General features: G+C 39.3%; 1 protein-coding gene across 2 annotated transcripts in view; it reads left to right on the top strand.

The window, feature by feature from the left end:
• The first annotated feature begins 533 nt into the window (after positions 1 to 533).
• The window catches only part of LSP1 (lymphocyte specific protein 1), a 104,599-nt gene continuing 80,413 nt past the window's right edge, over positions 534 to 24,719 (top strand). For both annotated transcript variants that reach the window (XM_015827321.1, XM_015827314.1), the window contains exon 1: positions 534 to 714. In XM_015827321.1, coding sequence (XP_015682807.1) covers positions 635 to 714 — 80 coding nt within the window. In that variant the 5' untranslated portion in view covers positions 534 to 634. The remainder of the gene's footprint in view (positions 715 to 24,719) is intronic.

Here is a 24,719-nt window from a genome sequence, read left to right as displayed (position 1 = left end):
AACCTTTAACCCCCCCCCCCCCAATTAACTTGAACAGTATCTCTTGTTGTCCTATACATGGCCCCTCTGGTTAGGTTTGTTTTTCTTTTTTTCTTTTGCAAGACTGTGGATTTCTTATTCCTTCCATCCCTTCAAATATGCAGCTTGTAGATACTTGAAGTTGTGTTGCAATTGCCCAGTCTTCCAACCCTGTTATTTGCTCTAAGGATCCTTATACAGACAAAACACAGATAAGGTTGGAAAGAAGAATGTGAGGTATCTAAAGTTTGCAAGTACAGATGTGCTGCTGCTGCTGCTTTGTGAGTTTGACTTAAACACCAAGATTGCTCTGTGAGCTGCAATTATGCTTTGTTCCCCTTATGGCCTGCATTAGTACTTGAGATTTTTTTGGGGGGGAGGGAGGGGAGGGATCAGTTCTTTTCTTTTAAGACTTTTTTCTTTTTTTAAAAAAAGAATGATTCTTTCTGATTAAAAAGTAAACTCACACCCCCCCAGTCCCACATGGTTTCCGGTGCATCTGGCTTTAGAGTCAATACAGGAAGAGTGGTGAGAGAACAACTGCACTCTTATCATTCTTACAAAACAGTTTGGAGAGAAAAGTGACTCAACTCACAATCTTAAACCAGCAAAGAAAATGGCTGAGGAGCAACAATGTTTGAGAGACCTTGAGGGTGAAATCGGGGAACAGGAAGGTGCCGAAGGAGAGACCCAAAGGTAGGGAAGTTCAGCTTACTTGTTAATCCCTTTTTCTTCTGTTTCTTTTTCCCTTTAAAGTAGCTAAAATGAGACTCTTTAGAAGAAAGAGGGAATGACAAATCCAGAGGTATATCAGGTAAACAATGTGGGATCCAGGGTCCAGCTTCTTTGCTACATTGGCCTTCTTGACTGTAGTTGAGTTTGCAAGACACTCTTATGGGTAACTTAATCAGTTAACCCAATTTCCTGGGTACACACGACCCACACATTAACCACTTGGTTTGGGTTCGTACAACAAGTTAGGCAAAGATATGATTGGCTAAATTGTGTTTCATATGAATCCACATGGTCTTAAATATTAAATTCTGACTTTTAGGAGCAAATTAGATATCACAGCAGCAGACACCGTATGTTTAAACCTCAGTCATCCGAATTGTATGGGAGCTGGGAAATGAACCAGCCCATTCCCCCTGATACCATTTTTCTCTGAGCTAGACTCCATACTATGCAAACTACAATGGGCTGATGGGAAAGCAACAGGGAGTACTGTAGCTGTAGTGTTGACATTTTGGCTAAAAGATAATGTTATGTACTCCTCACGGTAGTACCCCTCTTGCTCCTCACACCAACTGTGGGAGATCTATTTTTTAAAAACCTGATGCCTAGCCTGAGTCTTATATTAATGGTTATAAGACGCAGAGAGGCTATGCATCTTATAGCATAGTGGAAGTTAATACAGCTACAAATCTTAAGACTTTCAAATTCTTGATGTCCGCCTTGGATGTCAGAAAATGCAATGACTATGAAGATGCTCATGATGTTACAGTCCCACTGGAGTCTTGGCCTTTTTTTAAAGTATGTGTGTGAATGTCTTCCCTAGTAGCATTGATTTAAATGCAGAAAAAAATTATATTTTCTCATCACAATTCTGAAAATTCAGATGCAAACCTATGCTTCTCTTGTTTGTATGTGTTTGCATGTACTCATGATTTCGGGTGGGTAGATTTAAGGTAGCACCTATTGCGTGGGCAAGAAGAAAATGACCAAGACTTAAATTGTGGCATATCAGATAGGAAAAAAAGGTTTTCAGCATCTTTCCTCCATATTATAGTCTTGATGAAAAGTTTCCACCACTATTACCACCCAGTTCCAATTTACCCTAGATGGGGATCTTTCTTGAAAACCAAGGGCTTTAATGAGGAAGAGATTTTGTTTGATTTCCTCTTGCAAGTATTTTGTAATTGTAAGCATAGATTTAGTGGTATAGTGTCCTAGGAGCAAAGAAGCATCGAATAAAGACCACTGTGCAATTGAAAGGCAGTAGATATGAACTTTGGGCACACAGTAGTTTGTCATTTAACCAAGTTGGCATCCTTCAGCAGCCTCGATTCTTGAGTGCCCTTGGGAAACCCATTGCCTGGACCTTCCAGTATCATAGGCACAAGCCTTTGGTTTGGCCCCTCATCACAAATGAATGAAAAGTAACATTTTGGAGTAGACGATTAGAATCAATCACGTGCTCTACTTTGCTTCAATACTGTATATCTATAAGTTTTGCATGAAGTCAGTGACTTGGAGTAAGAAGCAAAAATGAATGTAGAACAAAAGATCAACCATTTTGCTAACATTTTAAATACAGTCCTTGCAAAGAGTCATTAAAGCACACAATGGATAATTCACTTAATCTTGAGAACTCAGAGATAAAGACTGGAATCATAACATCAGTGAATTGATTCAAGTGTCCCTGGATTTTGCTTTTGGTATTAGGTTATTACCAATCTCCTCCCTACAGCATTCTAAAAAGCAAAGTATGGAATTAGTAAAAGAAACCTGTTTTGCAGCACAAATATACTTAGGAGTTATCTGACAGAAAGTCTTAGGGTTTTTACAGAACTTCATCTTGATTTGCAAAGACTCCCAGTCATTGCTGTTTCCTAACCACCAACTTCCCCTTTATGTTTTCAAAATGACAGGTACATGGCTGAGTAAAATGTTGAATTGGGGAGGGGTGTAGTATTTTTATTGAGGTATTCTTTTTATGATTTTTTTTTCTGATAGTCATTCAGAACCTTTGTAAGAAACATAAAAATGTGGCACTGTGAGTATGTAAGTTAATACGGTACATAAAATAGATGGAATTGGCTATGCAAGCAGATCCTACAGTATATTTTTCTTTTCTTAAAATCAAATCTGTAGACATCAATCTTTCAAAGTAAGAGGCTAGTTTGTGGTAATAGTTGTAGCATTTATGAACATATTGATGGTGTTAAGTGATTCTACTTACCCTATTTGGGAGCTAGTTCTGATTTTTCTTCTGGATGAATTGAAATTGTTTGGTACTCATGAACAACAAGCATTTTACAAATTCCAGAGATAGTTTTGCCAACTAGCCAGCATTTAAAAATTTAGCTGTTTTGAAAAATGGAAATCTAGATGGATTTGAAGATTACAGTCTTAGAATTATCCACATTGATTGATATACCTGGTAAATGATCACACTGGTTCAAGACTGGGGATCTATTTCCTGTCCCCACTGAGGGATGAGAGTTTATGAATGGGTAGCCCTAGAAACTGAAATTATATTGATCAAACAACCAACCATCTAATTCAGAAAGCAATTATAGCCGTGGATACTTTCAAATTTATACAGAAATGCTTTTTAGCACCTTGCATGAATTTGGTTTCTCTCTGTGACAATTCCAGCAGCCATGCCTTTTCTAAAAAAAAAAAAAAAAAGTACAGGTGCTTTAATGCATTAATGATTGATGTGATCTTTAAAGCAGTTTGTAGAAGCTTAGCAATATAAAAAAAGGCGGAGGAAGAAGAGGAAGAAAAAACCATGGCAGAGATGAGCAGAACTTGCAGATTTGAAACACTTCTGTGGCTCATTTTCAAAGCACGCATAGTCCCAATTCATAATGTTCAAAAGGACAGTTTTCACACTGTGAAGTAGCAGTTACCAGTCACTACATATTTCCTAACGCATTCAACAAGTCTTCAACACAAAGGCATGACTATGTCTGACTCATCTACAGACCCGCAGTACTCCTTAGAGGAGGCCTGTAGGAAGGCCTCTTGTAATGAGAGAACAGTTGTATGATTTCTTGGGCCATGTTTGTGCATGTCTCTTTCATGCTGGTCAACTTGTTCCAACCCTAGTGAGGATCTCCCATTAATTAGCTGGTGTTTATAGCTGGTGAGTAGAACCAGCAAGTATTTGTGGAACTCATGTAGACTTCATCCTTTGAGCCTAGATAGATCATCTGACCAGAATGTACTTAAGAGATTATTTGCAAATATGATTATTTGATTTTCAAAAAACACCGATAATTCTTCCATATTTTTGGATTTCTAGTAATCCCTTTAGATACCTAGGGCAGAAGCTACATATTATATATCTTCAAACTGTAAGGAATGGGTCTTTGGACAAAAGTGCAAAGTTTTCAGAGTGGTTTTTTTTTAGCAAAAAAACCTGGCATACTTATTTAGGTAGCCTTTGGGGTTTTTACCCCCTTTAAGGAATCTATTTTCATCTCAATTTTAAAGTAATATAAACTCAAGTTTGTTGAAACAGGACACTGTAAACTGTGTATTGAACTTTATATTTGAATGAAAATGACAGCACTTAGTAAAACTGAAATACAAATGAAAAAGGATTTGTGTGTATATGAGAAAAAGGGTACTTCCAGGCAGATGTCCCCTACAATCAAAAGCTTGTGTGGGATTGTTCCATCTTTCTTTTCTTTCATAAGAAAAAAGATGGAAGAAATGTTGTAGAAAAATATGGGAAAATTATGCTTATAGTGAAAATGATGGTGTCTGGATAACTTCCCTTTTGCAGAATTTCACAAATGGAAATGAAGGAACATCAATGCATGATAAAAGTCTTCCCTGCAAATACCATATGAATAAAGGTTGCTTTAAGAAGCTCAAACTGTAATCTTGTGACTATTAAATCAGAACTAAATTCTGCTGTATTTAGTGGGGCATACCCCCAAGCAAACATGAAAAATTATAAGTGCACGCACCATCAAATATTGTGTGTGTGTACATGTATGCACATGTGTGTTTTAATATATTTCCTTTGCATTTTCTTTGAATACCTGCTTAACCTGAGATAATTATATCTGCTATAGACAACAATGGTCTAAAACAGGGGTGTCAAACTGCCGGCCCACGGGCTGGACATGTCACAACGAAACCGTGCCCACTCCTTTGCCGGCAATGGGGGAAAAGCTCAGATACATCGTGCAACATCACGTGACATTGCAAGTTTGACATGTCTGGTCTAAAAGAATTGCAAGAATCTGAAGTAGACTTCCCTTTCTTTAACTAACTTTAGCTCTTCAGCAAGAAGTGTGAGCAAAAAGAGCCGAGTCAGAAATTCAAGAGAAGTGGGATCTACAACAAAATGTTGCAGTAGGTTCCAGACTAACTGCATGGCCTTTTTCAGGATTTCTCCTTCCCCCTTTCCATTTTTGTCATCTTCCCATAAAACAGTATTTTATATTCGCTTCACGTGCTGTATCTTCACAGTTTCCTCACTTCCTCTTTTTTCTAACTTTTTAAACTGTTGTTTTAAAAATACTGGGAGTTTTCCCAAGGCTGTTAATACTTCAGTCTTATCCCAGAGGTGCTTTTTCAAAAGACAACTGAATTTTGTTTTTCCTTCAAGTTAAAACAGAGTCCAGTTGCCTTTTGAAAAAAGCACCTTTGGGACAACCATGATCTTGATGACTGAGAATCTCCATAGATATCTCAGTCTTATTCAATCTTTGTTTGTTTATAAATGATGCATTTTGGTTTGTTTATTGATGGATGTGTGCAGAATACATATCACCATACCTTACCATGCCATGCCATGCCATACCATAAATATAATGCTATGTCTTTCCAATCTCCTATAAGTTAAATAGCTTCAATTGGTTGGGATTCTTTTTTAGCTCTCAAATGCAGCAAGAGTCACAACTAAAATTTATATATTAGCTAAGCTGTCAGTTTGGGGAATGAAGTAATGTCAATACCATACAAACAGAATCTGGTATAATATTGTGAGCAAATACTATTATTACTATGAAGATACGGTATTATTTCAAAGATTTAGAACCAATTTATATGAGTTCAAAAAATCTCTTCTAATCATCCAAGGAAAAATAATGCCAAAACATGTAAATCCTTTGGGTGAGTTCCCCCCTCCCCCTTAACCTCCAAATCATTGCTGGGAAGCACACAATAATACCTTGGTTGGAAAATGGTCTCCTAAGCTATTAGAACAAATACAGCAGATAAAACATCAGCAAAATGTAACAATCTAAAAAGACAATGCCCAGCCTTCCCTAACTGAATAGTCTTCATGTATATTGGATTAGAGCTCTCACAATCTGAAGTTAATACAGCCTATGTCCATCCTAAATGGATGAATGATTTTGAAATCTAACATACCTGGCTATTCCATTATTTTAATATTGATTACACTTATGCAACACATTTAACCATAAAATAGCCAACATAATTGAGTTAACTGTGTTGTGCATGTGTAGGATACGTAGTTAGTTTAAGGTTGCCACCTAGTGATGGTTTGGATTTTGGCAATACAGATGCAGTAGCTTTAACCTGATAAAGTCAACCATGTCTAAGCATATGATGCAAATACAGTTACAAAATCATAGAGTCTTAGCCTATTCCAGCTCCTTCTGTTGTGAAAGGAAGATCTGGTGGCATAAATATATATTTTCTAGACTATTTTAACTCTCTGTATTTTGTACTTACTTAATGAGAAGCAGGGATAAAGCTATGCAAACCATGATGTGAGGATGAGGCAAACGAAGTATTGTGAGGACACAGAATAAAATTGGCTGTACCACTTGGTACATTTGGCAGAAAACTCTAGCAGCATAACATAACTGGTCCAGAATGCGGCCGCGCGGGCGGTGTTGGGAGGGACTCGTCGCTCCCATGTAACACCGCTGCTGCGCGAGCTGCACTGGCTGCCAGTGGCCTTCCGGGTGCGCTTTAAGGTGTTAGTTACCACCTTTAAAGCGCTCCATGGCATAGGACCTGGTTATCTCTGAGACCGCCTTCTGCCACAGATTCCCTCCCATAGACCGGTACGCTCCCACAGAGTAGGTCTCCTCAGGGTGCCGTCGGCCAAGCAGTGTCGGCTGGCGACCCCCAGGGGGAGGGCCTTCTCTGTGGGTGCCCCCGCCCTCTGGAACGAACTACCCCCCGAGATCCGGATGATTCCAGATCTCCTTACTTTCCGCCGCGCCCTCAAGACATGGCTTTTCCAGCAAGCGGGCCTGGCCTAGGGAGGATTTTAAATCGGGTTTATTTTTAAGAAAATTTTAAACAGCTCAACTTTAAAATATTTGGTTTTAATTGGTTTTATTTGGTGGGGATTGTAAATACGTTTTTGTTTTTAAATATGTTGTGAGCCGCCCTGAGTCCCGTTGGGAGAAGGGCGGGCTATAAATCAAAATAAATAAATAAAATAAATAAAATAAAATTTGCTGAACCTGTTACCCAGTCCTTATGCTGTCTCAATTTCCTCTGTTCTCATTCACTGTAGATACCTCTCTCTTTACCTCCAAGAAAATGGGTTGCAAAATCTTAGAGATTTTGCCCTTGAATGGGGTTAGAATGAGAGAACTTCATTATAACTAAGGATGATTTAAACTAGCTTCCCTCTTAGACTCATAAGGTTTTCTTGGTGATGGCACAGGATATGGCAAAAAAAAAAAAAAAAAAAAGATTATCAGGATGTGTCTTTGCTGTGGTTAGCTGCAACTGGAGAAGACAGCTTAGTCTCTTTAAAGAATAAGCTCATTGACATCCGCAAAAATCTTAAACTAGTATTCGAATGCTTCATGATAAAAGTATAAGGTTAAGCACAGGGCCCAGCTTCTTCAGAGGTACCCACATCAAAAACACGAAAATAAAAATGAGCAAAAAAGACTTCAATATTTTGATCTTTTGAAGTAATTACAATGTGGAGCTAAGACATTTTGAACTGGAGGATTGGTGCCTGCTCATCTGAAGACTTTTTTGTTTTGAAACCAAACAGAGCCAGTGGTTAAGGCACCAGGCTAGAAAGAGGGAAAATGAATTCAGGTCTTGCCTTAGCGTTTGAAAGCCAGCTGGGTGACTTTGAGTCAATCATTGTCTCTCAGCCCAACCCACCTCAAAAGATTGTTGTACCTAGGTATTTGCAAGACTGCCTCCTACCAAATATCTCCCTTCGACCAGTCCGCTCCCACAGAGAGGGCCTCCTTAGGGTACCGTCGGCCAGCCAATGCCGGCTGGCGACCCCCAGGGGGAGAGCCTTCTCTGTGGCAGCTCCTGCCCTCTGGAATGACCTGCCCCCTGACCTACGTACAATTGTGGACCTGCGCCTCTTCCGCGGAGCCCTGAAAACTCATCTGTTCCATGCGGCCGGCCTGGCGTAGTTTTGATTGGGTTTTGTTAGGGGTTTTATATTTTAGAGCAGGCTTTTATGTAATATTTACTGTGATTTTTATTATTGCCTGTTCACCGCCCTGAGTCCCGTAAGGGAGATAGGGCGGTATATAAATTTAAATAATAAATAAATAAAATAAGAGGAGGAAGGTGTGTTGGATACATTCTTCACCTTGAGTTATTTATGAAAACAGTGAAGGGTGGACATAAATAAATTGTTGCTGCTTAAATTTTTGACTAGATTGTTCTCTAAAACTGAAGTGGCATTCCTGACTAACTCAGCACAAAAATGTTCCATAGAAATGGAAAGGAGTTTTTGTTATTGCTTGGTTACTAACCTTCCTCTCCCTCTGAGGAAGACCTTTCTCAGCAAATGGGTCTTGCCCTAAATTTCCAGTAATTCTCCTCCCCCAAAGTCACTTTAGGAGGAAAATAAATGGACTGGCAAAAGTGCAGGTTTAAATAGTGCCTCCAACAAATACGATAACCAAGGGGGTTGTCTTAGCATGCGTGACAAATATTCTCTGCCATTAGTTTCAGTCGATAATTGAACTTCTGCATTTTGCATAAATCAAAACTGGATGCAGTTAGAGAGAACACTGATTGTAGGGAAGTGTGAGCGCAGGCTGGTGTTGTGTGAAGGAGTCTCACCATTTTTGTGGCTCGAGCTATGAGCTCATGAACTAGAAAATAGCTCCTTACAGACATCATTAGTTATCCCTCCCCAACCTTCAAGGTTGCCTCCTGCTCTGGCTTCTTGTTCCCAATATCTGGAGGCTGCCCATATATGGTCGTTGATTAAGACTTGCTTTGTGGGGCCAGTGAGCTACAGCCTTTCCTTTGCAAGTTCATCCTCAGCTGTCCTGAATTCTCTAGATCTCTTAGAGGAGACTTGGAGAGTCCTGAGTCAATTACAGCAATGGCTAAGAATATCCAGCACTGGAAGGAGATTGTCTAAGAAAATTGATACCCAAGGAGGCATCTTTGGACTCCTCAGAACTGCATTCCATGGGGGAGAGCAGAAGAGGCACTGCTCTATGTTTAACTCCAGTGCCTGGGGCTGTATTAAAGATGGTAAAAAAGCTACACGTTCTATTTTAGTGAATAGACCCCTTCCTGCACGTACTCTTTTTCTTGTCATGGCTTACGCAATTTGTGATAATAGGTTTTAAGGAAACCAGTTATTGGTGAGGTTGCCTACCCTGTGGTATCAGAAAGGGGCTGCAAAAATCTGAATGACCATTAAAGAGACACTCTTTGAAAGCATCAAACAAGAGAATCGGTCTAGGTCTATTTTATAAAACAAAAGACAAGGACATTTGTGATCATAATTCAGAAGATTTGCCTGGAAACCAAAAAAGAAAGAAATTCTCATTATTAACTCAGCCTCTATGATAATACTTCTAGATAAACGTTCTTTTGCTAAGCTTGATCTGATTCTTGGAAATGGTGTTCTGTTCCATTAAACAAGCTTAAGTGGAAGTTACAAATAATAAGAATGTGAACCTAATATGAAACCTTGATATATTTTTCTTATTTCACTCAGGGCTGCAACCCTAAACATGTTTAGCTCATTGGACATATTTCTGAGATCCCAAACTGTCTTAGTTTGTTTTGGGCAGCACCATCTGTAACAAGCCACGAGGACATCAACATAAGATGTGCATCATGATGTCATTGTGCAAAGGATACAACCTAATACTTGCATCATGACATCTAAGTACATAAGGCATGTCTGTATCACGCCATCATGATGAACATGCCATCATTTGCCCTCCCTTGTCCCATCCCATGAGATGCTTGTGCATGTAATTTTTATGTTCTACATGCCTTCATGAGAACTTCACATGAATCTTGTGAATGACCCAAACCACAAAGAAATTATTCCATATTACAATGTATGCATGAAAATGCATACATGCATAAATATTTGTCCAAGATGATGTTAAGAGGATTGGTCACCATTCAAGAGCGTCTGAACCTTCTGTACCTTCAGCTGTCAGAAGGCTGTTCACATTTTTCAAAATGGATGGCTGTGTGGGTATGTATGTATGTGTGGGTGGATGGGTATATGCTTTGGTGAGAACTAACTAAAATAACTGAACAGTAGAAAAGGTGTGTGCTTCTGGAAATCTTTAACCAAGACAAAAGGCACCGAGGAGAAGCATTCTACAGAGGCCAGGCCAGCTCTACCTTAAAACAGAATGTCTCAAAGGTGCTTTTCAAAAGGCGACTAGATTTTCTTGATTTATTTCCTTGAAAAGTTTTGCTTCTCATCCAAGAACTGAAAAAGCTTCTTGAATGAGAAGCGAAATGTTTTCAAGCAAAGCAAAGCAAGAAAGTCCAGTTGCCTTTTGAAAAGGACCTTTGGGACAACCATGACCTGGATGATTGAGAATCTTCATAAACACTTAAAACACAGAATGCTCTGACACTGAATGGTGAAGAACGCAGAATGGACATAACTGAATGTTCCAAGTGAATTGATTTTTTACTTCCTAAGTTTCCATGCTGCCTACTGAAGGTTGCTATTCTGTTATCAGGTTAGGTACAGCTGCTAATTTAATAAGCTCTTGTATCAACATGGTAATGGAAAAATGCCTTGGTTCTGTGAACAATAAACTATACATGTTCCTAGAAAACTGGTAAGAAACACAGAGAAAAAAAAACGAACTGGCAGTTTTTCTTTATGCCATAAATACGTACGGTTCTTTCTTGAGTATGAAGAAACAGTTTCTTGCTCCAAAGGGTTTACAATCTAAAATTCAATATAGAGGAAACATCAGAGAAGGTGGGGAAATGGGACATATCAGGTTATGACTGTTTCAAGCAAAGATTCTCCTTTAAAATGCAAGATCAAGCAGTAGTTTTTCTGTGTGATACAGGATAATGGCACTTGGACTAAATGTTATTAATATATGTTGGCATGCCCAGATAGATAATCTTCCACCATTTTTTTTTCATTATTATTCAGCAGTCCTTCAAGATAAAACTGATATTTTTTTTACCATCATAGGACTGTGTAACATCTATACTAAAACAAAGCTACATTTTGCTACAGTAATTGTCAACTTGATCAACAAATAATTGATCTTTAGACAAGGAGACTCTTGATGCAACAATATAGTCAAACAACTCTCTGCTGAATGTCTCAGACAATTTTCTGGGCTTTGTGACAGATACTATAATTGCCATACATTGAGCACAAGACCAATAGAAACAATGATTATTGATGGTTCTCTGAGATCCTGGGCTAAAAATCTTACCTCTACAGAAGTAAAACATCATGCTTGGAATCTACAGATGTAAAAGATCATGCTTGGAATCTAATATATGTAGTTGATGTGCTGTGTTGTTAAACTCGAGATCATTTGCCCTATGGATACTTTCTTTGGAGTGGGCTGGCAAATTCTATCATGAAACAATAAATTACTGCAGAAATGTTCAAACTGTGGTTTCACAATCCAACAGTTGGCTTGGTCAGTTGATATAGAACAGGGGTGTCAAACTGCCGGCCCATGGGCTGGATGCATCATGACGAAACCGCGCCCACCCCATTGCCGTCAATGAAAAAAAAAGTCACAATACGTTGCGACACATCATGTGACGTTGCGAGTTTGACACCCCTGACTTAGAAGATGGACCAACTGGAATGCAAGCTGATACTGAACCACTGTTTTCTAAATAAACATAGAGTTTTCTTGATGGACTTCTAAACAGAAGCAGCCTGATTAAGAGAGGAGATAACTTCAACACTAGAATTCTACATTTATCATTGGTGATATGGAGGGTGGCAGCACTGAAATTTTAAAATAAGCCCCCCCCCTCTCTCTCTCTCTCCCTCCCTCTCTCTCCCTCCCTCTCTCTCTCTCTCTCTCTCTCTCAAATAAACTTAGAAGAAATTACAGCAGACATAGATTGAATGATAGACATTTTTAGAAAATGAAGATGGCATATGGCTTTAATTCAGCATTTTGTTTATAAATATGCCTATATGTCCAGAAAAAAGGCAAAACTAATTTGTGAGTTGATCATGAGAATCCTGGGTTGCAATGGAAAGTGGCAGAAAGCTACCTCATAATTTGTAAATGACCGCCCTCAGTAGCAGCCATTTTGGAAATGGACAAAGCTTTTCCCCAAGGTCAGCCATTTTTTTTTGAGTGGCCATGTATTTTTCAAAGGTCAAAGGTAAAATATTTGGGAACCCCTTACTGACCTGACAATGTCAGGTATATGCAACTGAGTTTTACAGTCATAATAACATAGCAGCCAGGTATGCTATTCTTGTAAGGGTGCAAAATCCAATGCCTTTTTCAACTGTGGAAAAAATTATCAATATAATCATATAGATGGCCCCAATTTAGGATTACCAGTTCTCTGCTTCCAAGTACATCTGAGCCAGAATTCATTTTGATTTAATGTCAGAGCTGTAAGCTCCAATTAATCATAAGCTCTCATAACTGTAAGCTTCAGTGCTTCGATTATTAAAGTATGGCCTTTGCGGAATTCTTTGTGAATTAGCTTGGCAGTAACTCATTGGGACAATGTTGATATTAAAGTATGGCTGGTGTTAGTTTAGAACAGTATCCTCATCCACAAGAGATTAACCCAGGCAGGAAAAGCAGTTCAGCTTCATCATCCTGGTATTTGTAACTCCATTGGACTACAGTTCCCATTACCTACAGATACCACACCCTCTGGGTATGTTATGTGGAATTAACAGTTACGGTTATGCAAAACAGCTAAAGAAGACCAGAGAGCAGAAATGTAGACAAAACATGCACAAATGTATACAAATAAAGAAGATTGGGTGACACTTCAGTTGTCCTGTTGATTGATTGATTGATTGATTTCAATTTTAATTGGAGCTTTATATTCTTACTTAGGAGAAATTCTAATGGAACTTTCTTCTCAATAGGTATGCAAGATTACAACTTTTGAATCATATTAGCCTTTTAATATACATCATGTGCATTTTTTCAGTCTTTGCATCTGTCAAATTATATTTGGAGCAGCCTAAATATAAGAATATGCATCTGAGAGTGCATATCTTATTTCTATGAGATACTTCTATCGCACAAAACATCTCCCTGCTTCTGGGAAGACCAGTTCTAATATAATCACTTTTCCAGTTGCCCCACCTTAATGGCTTTAGGCATTGAAAAGTGGATGAAGTGCTGGGAAAATGCAAGAGGGTTGATGATCACTGCATAAGCAAGATAACATGAATGAAGCAGAATATTTTTTTTAGCTTGCTGTAAGCCGCCCTGGGTCCGCCAGGAGAAGGGCGGGGTATAAATCTAATAAAATCAAAATCAAAATCAAATCAAATCAAATATTGCACTAGTAAGGATCACTTTGGAAACACCCCTACCCTTCTAAGCCGTAAGGAGTCAGATGCATTTTCTTGCTTGCCCTCAAGGGGGCAGGCTCCACTGTGTCATCTTCTAAAAGTAGCTGGAGAATGTTGGCTACTGCAACATTAGAGGCAATCTCGGAATAGAGAGAATTTCATTCACTTTGCATTTTAATATGATGTCATCTAATTTCCCTATTTGCTTCAGAACAAAACACGTTAGTCTTTGGGTGTTCTTCCTTTGCAATGCAATTTTAGGATTGAAAACCAGACTGGTGTAGTATTAACTAAGCTAGAAACCGGGAGTCTCGTTCTGCATTAGGCACAAAACTAACTAAGTGACCTTGGTTCTGTCAATCTCCCTCAGCCTGAAGAAGAAGCAAAGGCAAACCACTTCCAAAATCTTGCCAAGAAAATTTCAGGGTTCTGTCCAGCCAGTTTCCAGCAGTCAAGACTGATTCAAAGGTGCCCCTCCCTCACTGACACAAACGCACGAAATACATTTATTAGTGGAAATGATGTATCCACTTTGCACATGAGTCATTGAACTGTTCATCAAAATATACAGGTGGTCCTCGACTTATGACCATAATTGACCCCAGAATTTATGTTGCTAAGTGAAAAATGTGTTAAGTGAGTGTTGCCCCATTTTACGACTTTTCTTGCCACATTTGTTAAGTGAATCACTGCAGTTGTTCTATTAGTAACACTTTTTTTTAAGTGAATCTGGCTTCCTCCATTGACTTTGCTTGTCAGAAGGTCACAAAAGGTGATCACATGGGACACTGCAACCGTCACAAACATGAACTAGTTGTTAAGCATCCAAATGTAAATCACAGGACCCTGGGGATGCTGCGACGGTCATAAGTGTGAAAAAATGGTCGTAAGTCACTTTTTTCAGTGCCGTAACTTTGAATGGTCACCAAATGAAGCATTGTAAGTTGAGTACTACCTGTATACCTTAAGAAAAAAACCCCTGTGCAGATGGCATGTTGATGAGGAACTGGTTTCAGAAAAATATGAGATGAGAGAAGGTTTATCAATCCCAACCTGAACACAAGCAGAAACATTGAGATGCTGACATCTGTGAAGGTTGCTTTATGAAAGTACCTTGGCAGGAAACTGGAACACTGTTTCTCACATTCACACGCTCGTGAGAATCGAACAAGCCTTGCTTCCTTGGTAGTTGACTCCCTTCTGTGTAAATGGCTACACTTTTCATCAGCAGTGGCTCGACATTTGAACGGGCAGTTTCTAATACAAAAGAAGGACAAGATGGCCTTGATCACCAATGTCAAATGACTTCCACACTGATATTAATTTCTTCATGTTATTCATGTGAAATTCCGAGGAGGGTAGTTCCCAAAATACAGTAAGCCTTAAGTAGACTTTCTGCGATATGAGGATACTGTAGAAGACAGATAAAGTGAGGAGGAAACAGAGGAGAATTAGACATGGAAGACAAGGCTGTTTGGTGCAAGAAATCACTGTTGAAGAATGATTATCCGGGAGTGGAAAATGCAATTTAAACTACATGTACCAGTTCTTTGAATTCTTAGAATTTCTTGTGTCATTGTTAATTGACACAAAGCTTCAGATTTCTTTTCTGTAATGTACAAAATCATCCTAAGTGAAGACAGATTACCAGGAGTTTTGAGATGGCTTAGGTTCCTTATTCAGTTCCCCGCTGCGTTGGAACTTAAGCCTATTTTTCTCTTACATGAAAGGTTGGTTTTGTTCATGATTGTTTTCCACTTGAGATTGTGGATCTATTCACTGTTCCCAGTCCAGTAAATCCACCACAAAGCTGTGATTGTTCCCTCCACTATGCCAGCCCCAGCCCAGGGGTTAAGCCTTTTCTTGCTTCAGATTGGAAGCATGTTTTCCTTGTCAATATATCTGACTTAATATGCTCCAGATGTGTCAGACAGCCACTTCAGCATCTTAATCCTCGTTTTCAATATAGTTGGAGTTGTCTTTTTCACAGCAAGGAAGATTGCTGATGGAGACATCTGGGAGATTTATGGGACTGAATATCGGGGCAGAAAGTTGAGCAGACACTCCTCCCTTCCCACATGAAAAAATGTCTGTTATGCTTCAGGATAATAGAAGCAAAATTATTATTTTGTAAACCCCTTCTAATGTTGAAAGGTCCCTGACAAGAGCTGTATTCATAATTCCATCATTTCTCATTTTAATGGTGCAGTATGAAAAAGGCATGCAGAAATATCTGTCCTCTGCATGTTGGGGACTCAGAGAACATACTAAGCACACTGTCATGCATGAGAAAACTGTTGCAAATTTGAGCTGCTGATTGCACTCAATTAGCAAACGAGCATTGTGTTCTTCTGCCCAATTCTTTAAATCGAGCCCTCAGAGTTGCTGTGTCTTTCCCCACCAATTATCTCACCACTTATTTTCAATAGATGCCTGTGCAAATTGCATATTCAATCACATTTTACATTCACTTCATACTACAGTAGTGAAGAATGTACTAACTGGAGGAGAACTGCATTTTCCCAGTGATGATGTCTCCCAAATAAAAGAACTTTGCAAAGTGGAAATCTGAGTGAAGCTGTGCCAAGGGCAAAACACAATGAATGCAATAAACAGAAGATATGATGGAAAGTTGTCGGCAATTTGAAGGTGCTTTTTTTATTATTATTTCGCTTACACTGTTGAGCACTAGGTATTTCTCCAGTGAACAATGAAAACAGCTGTCATTTCTGAAACATTTTAAAGATTTCTATGTGTACACGCACAACACACACATCTCTGTCTCAATACATACATATGCGCAAGCACAAAAACACACATACACACACACAGAGGGATTGAATGGGGTTAATGTCAAAAAATACCAGACAACAGCCAATGGTGATAATTAATTACTATGGTGTCATCAAGGGGGGAAAAGTTATGTCTAAGGGGAAAATGTAAGTAAGAAAGGAAAGGCAAATATCAGGACTGGCTAAAAACATTTTCCTGCCCAAAACAGAACAATGCATAAGGGCATTTATCTGCAGATTAAAATGTAGATAGATACCTAAGGCCAATAAAATTATGCTGTATCTCTTTTGCTAGCAATTAAAAAATACAATTATGATCAATTAAATAACCAGTCACCCCCTGTTCTTTGGGATAATCTCAAATCAACTTATTTAAACTAAAATCAAGGAAAAATTTCCTGACAGTTAGAACAATTCACCAGGGGAACAACTTTCCTCCAGACGTGGCGAATGCTCCAACATTGGAGGTTTTTAAGAAGAGGCTAGACAGTCACTTGTCTGTGATGTTATAGGGTCTCCGGCTTGAGCAGGGCATTGGATTATAAGAGCTCCAAGGCTCCTTTCAACTCTGTTATTCTGTTCTGTACTAATCTTCCTGATCCGTCTAAACATCAAGTGAGAGATCATTGTGTTCCAAAGACCACTGAGGGCCAGATCTGTTATGTGGAGAAGCTGTGTGGACTCTAGTCCAGGGTGTCTGTGGGCCTACAAGTTCCATTCATCAGAGGAAGATTTACATTGATAGTTTTCTGCAGATCCAAGCCTTGCTTGGAAACTCCTCAGGCACAGACACACAGATCTCTTATACCAGGGTACAGGTGGTTCTCGATTTAACAACCATTCATTTAATGACCGTTTTAAGTTATAACAGCACTGAAAAAAGTGAGGAACAACACTTATGACAGTTACAGCATCCCATGGTCATTGAGGGAAACTGGATTTGCTTAGAGACCACATGATTTACTTAACAACTGCAGTAATTTGCTTTAAAACTATGGCAAAAAGGTCATAAAATTGGGCATGACTCATGGAACAACCGCCTTGCTTCATAAGTCAAGGACTACCTATAGTCCTGGTGACCTCCTTCTCTGTGATGCTTTGCTACAGTGCCTTGTTGCAGAAGGGGTCAAAGGGATCAGGAAGGTTTACCACATGAGACAGCAAGACCTGTTTGTGTTATGCACGGCTACATTGAAGAATCACTTAACAATATCTAATCTGTGAATGCATAAAATTTAAGCCCATCTTAACTTACTTGACTCCTGAGTAGTATTATTATTATTATTATTATTATTATTATTATTATTATTATTATTATTATTATTATTATTATTATTATTATTATTATTATTATTATTATTATTATTATTATTATTATTATTATTATTATTATTATTCCTAACCCTTTAGCCATTATCTTGGACTCCATTTCCTAGTGACAAAAACTGAAACATTGTTAAAAAAAAATCCAAATCTTAGAAAAGATGCTGGCAGGTGCCAATACTATTTAAGATGACTGTTATTTTGAAATAGAGTCTGAGGGCTAAACTATTATCATCTAAACAGTTACAAGCTTTTTAAAAATTAGGCTAAAACTGCATTTTTTGCATCCATCTCCAGGAATAAATAAATATGTATAGCATTTTCATAGATGGATGCAGTACACTACAAATGTTCTAGAAGGTGTGTGTGTGTGTTTATTACCAAGGTTGGCCAAATCATCATCTTTTGTTAAATGACATAGCTTCGATTTGCTCTTTTTTCCTTCAGAAAGGCCTGATCATTTGTGCTACCTAGAATCCCAAATGTTAAATTGATATTGTAACTAATAAATGGACACTGATGGCAATGCTAATTTTTTTTTTTAACCCTAAGCTTGTAATGAATTGCTAAGGCTTGCTACTATAAATACCCACAAAATGTGATTCCTTTGATTACACACCAGATAGAATGGAAAATAGGACATTTCTTCCTGCATGGAATGGGAGGGAGCAGAGACAGCTTTTGTCCCACAGATGGAGTTTACATAACAAGCAGAGAATGTGATGGCTGCTTCTGTTTCTCTGTGGAAAAATAATAATTTACTGAGAGACCCTCTATGACATAAATTTCTGACTCCACTTGGACTGCTCTGTTCAGGAAATAGTATTTGAGATTACACTATTAGGCCTGCTGAGAAATAATTTATGTTTTTCAAAAAAGAAAAAAAGACTGTCTCATTCCATATTGTTCTTATATGTTTTTTTTCATGTACAGTATTATAGTGGCCAAATCAATAAGAGTCCTTAATGTGGTTTAACTTACATTTAAGAATCCATTTCTTCAATTACATCCTCCAGATCATCACAAAATTAGATTTTCCAACTTATTCTTTTTAGGCATATTATATGAAATAATTCATACAATCTGATGTCACTTTTTCCATACAAATGGCCCAGGAAAGTCCTTACTATTTAGCATTATAGATAAACATCTCTATGTGATCTCTGAAAAATCTTTTAAGGGAGATGTATATAAAAAAAATACACTGGATTTGTCCCTTTACATACTTTCCTCGCCCTTATTCTATGTGAATAAGAATGGATAACAAGGAAACATGGCTTAAAAGCTTATTTTTTGATATCTGCATCTAGCACAAGAGTGATAATCTGCAGCTTCTCGCGATGTCTTTTATATTGCCTCTACTTTGGATTTTTGAAGAATGAAAAAGAGAGCGTAATGCTCAGTTTGAATGTGGGATTGGAATCTACTGGAAATGTTCTTCAAACATGTAGGAGCCGCATGTTAAAGTTTGAAGTAGCTACCGGTACCTTCTGCCCTCCTGTCATTTCAATCTAATCTACCTTGGAAACATGTAATTTCAGAGAACTGAGAACTGTGTGATATCTTTCCAAACCCAAAGCAGTGAAATGTAAGTCTTAGGGAAAAAAGGTGCTATGTGCTTCATAAATCAACATACATGCATACCTGCTTCAAAGAGCATACATTGAAAAGTCAGAATAATTTTTGCCTCCATGGTTCATGCTGGCATAGCAAGTGTGATTAAGCATGATGAACCAGGCTAGTTAGCTATGGATTTTATAGTATTAAATCAAAGAACTGGATTTCAGGAAGCAAGGTATGAGCCCTGGTATTTAGACACGGCAGTTTGAGGTTTTTCTTTATAATTCCTATGATCCAAAACAGATGCCGTGCTGCTCTTGCAGCATACTTTCCCCTTCATCCTCCAACTTGTAAGATGGATTAGACAAAGAGTACTTTCATAACAGCCATAAGCAAGCCCTTCTTATCACCTGCTGCAGTTTTGCGCCCATCCCCAACACAAAAGTTTTGATCGCTACTACAGTTGGTTTGCCTGGATGAAGGAAAGAAAGGGAGAAGTGAATGACTGTCCATCTGGTCAATGGGAGGGCATATAAATTGGTAATCAAGTCAACACACTCTTCCACTCATTTTCCTCATGGGGAGAGAGAGAGAGAGAGAGAGAGAGAGAGAGAGAGAGAGAGAGAGAGAGAGAGAGAGAGAGAGAGAGAGAGAGAGAAAATGAAAATCCCTGGGAGAATGAAACCATCTTGTCCACAATTTCATAGAGTTAGGGCTAAACCCTAACAGTGTACCTTAACAGTCTTAATTAGTCTGCTTCCCAAACCTAAGTTGGTCAGCCCAGGCCAGGCCAAGTGGGTCCAGAGAGGCAAACAGGATAAACAACAGGAAAAAGACACTCAGTGGCAGCCCCTTCATTCCTCCCTTCCTCTTGTGTCCTCTGCTGGTTTTGATTACATCTTGTTAGGATTAGGAGGAGGCAATGGCAAGAACTTCAGGTGTCAGAGACTCTCTGCTTGCTGGAGTCTGAGGATACCAAGTAGCTTGGCTGTTCAGCACAGAAGGAGATTGACCTGGGGGAGAGAGAATATATGCTCCCTTTCTCTACCCAAATTGGCACCCATACTCACGGATTGCTCAGATTGTCATTAGTTGTTGGCACGAGGTCAGCACCAATTAGCCATGCTAGGAAGACAAATAAATTGGTATCAACAACCTTGGCAAATATTTTAGGTTTCCACATCCATCCTTCACACAGAACATAGAATAACAGGGTTGGAATGGATCTTCTAGTAGTGCAACCTCCTGCTCAAACAAGAGACCTTATACCATTCCAGACAAATGGCTGTCAGCATCGTCTTGAAAAGCTCCAGTAATGGAGCACTCACAACTTCTGGAAGTTCTTCGTGATGTAAACGGTAGTCTGACCCATTCAGAGAACATCACTTTAATCAAATAATGGGAAAAACCAGAATAAATATTATTATGTGATAAAGATCTAATTCCAGCTTCCCTCAATCTGGTGTTGTCTTCCATTAATAAAACTAGTACCAATGTGGTATAACAGTTATGAATCAGTTTATGAGTTGGGAGACCCAGGATCAAGTTTCTATCAATCAAGGCCTTACTGGGTGACCTCAAGCCAATTAGTGCCTTTCAGCAGTTGGTGAGGAGAAAACGAAGAAATGGCCTCTTGTCTGTTGAATCCTTAAAAGGAAGACAAAACAAAAAGAGAATGTATTCCATACAATAGCCATCACTCCCAACCAGACTGGAAAATCAAAGGTTGAGGAAAACTTTTGTTAGCATTTTTTGTTTTTTTAAAGCCTGCTCCTTCATTTACTAAAATCAAGAGAAGCCTGTTGAAAATCATGCCAATTAATAGCCAGTCTGAAATGAAACATAATGAATGAGGGGAGAAAATTGGCCTCAAAACACCAGGAGGGTCATTCTAGCATTTCGATAATGGGTGCTGGATTGAAGGTGTGGATGGCAGGAAAAAGAATGGAAGAGGAAGGAAATGTCTGAGGAGTAAGAAAGATCTGCCCTGAAATCACAATTCTCCACAGCATCAGTTGTATAGGAGTGGTGGGGAACAAACTGATTCTCGTCACCCTGGCCCCACAAAGCTGTTCAGACTTGCTGTGAAAATATTTACATTGAGTTTTCCTGATTGCTTGGGTAGCAGCTGCAGTTATGCTTCCCCCCCACCCTTTAACTTACTTGTCACAGACCCAAACCAGACTCAATTGTAATAACTTGGCATCTTACAGTACATTTCCATTTTTTAACATTCTACATGTCAGAAATGCTCTGTGGTATCAGAAAAGTTTTATAAACATTTTCTTAGGTTTCCTTTTCCCCATCCCTTATTTTTTGTTTGCATTCTCCGGATTTTTCCAGAACCATTCTTGTGGCTAAACACAGGAGATTTTATAAGAGATCAACATGCAGTTAGTCCTATGTACTGACGTTATTCATGAAGACAGCCTAATCTATGCCCTTGCATCTACATCCTTGCAATTGTTATTATAATGGGCATGTCTTCAATTGGTTAAGAACACACATTTTCTACATGTCTAAGTTCTTACAGCATTCATCAAAATATTATATTCAATATGGCAAAAGGAAATAATATAGATTTAAAAAGACTCAGGTATAGTAAATTGTGGCAATGGAATAGTACACCCAAGTTTCTAATTTTGTAAGCTGGTTTAATAATTTGGAACTAATAATTAAACAGAATATTCTATGATCCTCTCTGAAGCTCATTGGCTGCAATATCACTTAAACTTTTCCTCACTAGCGATTTACAGTAATGTTGGAATGGCTGACAATTGTAGTTTAATCTTATCCCTTGTCATGATTTACTTAGTCATAGCCCATTGTTTTCCAGACTGCCAAACTCATAAGATGGATACCTATCCTGAATTTCTACCATTTCCTGGAGATGGTTTAAAAATAGATTCTGGATTGGGATATGATTTTAAGAATCAGATGATTTGAAATCCTATTATAGCATAAAGCAGGGGTCTTCAGACTTGGCCCTTTTATGACTTGTGGACTTCAACTCCCAGAATTCCTCAGCCAGCATGCCTGAAGATCCCTGACATAAAGTAATAGAGAGTTTGGAAGTAGTGCCTCTCAAAAGTGCCTTTCTGAGAGGAGAACAGAAATGAAGTGTCATGCCCCTCATCCACATCTATACATTGAGGCATTCTCAGAACAAGAAATAAGATTTGATTTTGTTATCACCCCTTAGAATTACAACATTGGGAAGGAATTGGGAAGGAAATTGAGTCCAGTGATTTAGAAAAAATCTAAATAAAAGCATCCCTGACAGAGGCTGTCTAGCCTTCCTCGAAAAACACCAATGAAAAGAGGCCCATAACCTATTCAGTCATTATAACCACTGTTATACCCACTGTTGAATGGCAATTACTATTAAGAAGGTTTTTAGGTCAGCAATGGTCCTGTATGGTCCTGGCAGTAGTCGTAGAAGGGACAGGTGCTACTTCAAGCCACTTTGAGTGACTGTCCACTACCATGAGGAACACCTGTCCTTGGAAGGGTCCTGCGTAGTCTATGTGAATCCCAGACCAGGGAGTTTGCGTAGTTTCCCAGCGATGTACTGGGGCTTGAGGCATTTCAGGTCTGGACTGTTGGCAAACCTGGCAACCTTTAACTTGAGCCTCAATATCCTTATCCAACCCTAACCACCACAGGTAGCTTCTCGTGAGTGCCGTCATCCTTACTATACCAGGATGTCCCTCATGCAGAGATTCTAAGACTCTCTCCCTTAATGTGTGTGGGTCTATGACTCTACTCCCCCACAGAATGCATCCTTTGTATGCAGACAGCTCATCTTGTCTTCTAAGAAAACTCTGAAACTCTGTTCCAGGACTTGTTCCTGGCCACCCACTCAGCACCCAGTTCAAAATTCAGCTGAGAGTTTTGTCGGAGGCTGTCTCAGCAGCTACATCCCCAGTGTGAAGGGGAGATTCAGGCAAATCCTGAATTGACAGGATGCGTGCAGCAGGTGCGGGGTCTGGTTCTAAATTAGGCAGGGGCAGTCTGCTGAGTACGTCAGTGTGACCCATTTCCTTACCAGGCTTATGGACTAGCCTGTAATTATAGGCTGCCATAAAGATTGACCACCTCAGCATCCTTGGAGACAAGATCTGAGGGATTTGCTTGTCTGCAGTAAACAGACCAAGAAGAGGCTTGTGGTCTGTAAAGACCGTAAATGGGCAACTGTAAAGGAAATTGTGGAATTTCTTTATTCCTGCAGCTATAGCTAAAGCCTCATCAATTTGAGCATAATTTCTTTCCGCAGGGAAAGTGTCCTTGAGTAATAAGATATGGGTGCTTGCTGCCCATTTGCCATTATATGGCTTAGAACTGCTCCTATCCCGTATGAGGACGCATCACATGCAATACTGACAGGCAGTTTTTCATTAAAGTGTGTTAACACAGAGTCTGAAGACAGCAGTGATTTGACTGCTTTGAAACTGTTTTCGTGGGCGCTAGTCCACTGCCATGGTGCCCTTTTATCTAAGAGCCTGTGTAGAGGCTCTGCTAATGCAGCCTTGTGAGGGAGAAAGGCATGATAAAAGTTAAGTAATCCCAGAAATGCTTGCAGCTCTCCCTTTGACTTTGGTCTGGGAGCCTGCAAAGATCTCTGGCATAAAGTAATAGAGAGTTTGGAAGTAGTGCCTCTCAGAAGTGCCTTTCTGAGAGGAGAACAGAAATGAAGTGTTATGCCCCTCATCCACATCTATACATTGAGGCGTTCTCAGAACAAGAAATAAGATTTGATTTTGTTATCACCCCTTAGAATTACAACATTGGGAAGGAATTGGGAAGGAAATTGAATCCAGTGACCTGCTTAGAGAAAAAATCTAAATAAAAGCATCCCTGACAGAGGCTGTCTAGCCTTCCTCGAAAAACACCAATGAAAAGAGGCCCATAACCTATTCAGTCATTATAACCACTGTTATACCCACTGTTGAATGGCAATTACTATTAAGAAGGTTTCCTTACTGCCCCATATTCATTCCTGTAACTGAAATCTAAAGAATCAATTTGGTGTAGAATTCAAGATGTCAGGCTAGAAACTGGGAGTTCTAAGTCCAGAACCATGAGATGGTTACCAGCATCAAATTCCTGGGTGTGCAGCTAACGAGTAGGCTGGCTTGGTCGCTCAACAGTGAGAAACTGGTGAAGTGGGCACAGCAGCGCCTGCATTTTCTGTGTCGCATGAGAAAAGCACATCTTCTTTCCCCTGTCCTGACCACTTTCTACAGGGGGACGATCGAGAGCATACTGTCATACAACATCACAGTCTGGTTTGGAGGCATCACTGCTTCAGATAGGAAGGCGGTGCAGAGAGTGGTGAGGATGGCCGAAAAGATCATTGGCAGTTCCCTCCCTCCCATCCAGGACATAGCACAGAAGCGTTGCTTGAGCAGGGTCTGTAAGATTATCTGGGACACTACACATCCTCTTCATGACCTGTTTTCCTTGTTATCTTCTGGGAGGAGGCTTCGTGGTATCTGTAGTAGAACATCCAGATTCAGCCGTAGTTTCATTCCATACAG

The sequence above is a fragment of the Protobothrops mucrosquamatus genome, unplaced genomic scaffold (assembly GCF_001527695.2).
Source record: "Protobothrops mucrosquamatus isolate PMUCROS unplaced genomic scaffold, P.Mucros_1.0 scaffold_214, whole genome shotgun sequence".
NCBI classification, from domain to species: domain Eukaryota; kingdom Metazoa; phylum Chordata; class Lepidosauria; order Squamata; family Viperidae; genus Protobothrops; species Protobothrops mucrosquamatus.
This window is presented reverse-complemented; position numbering and strand designations above follow the sequence as displayed.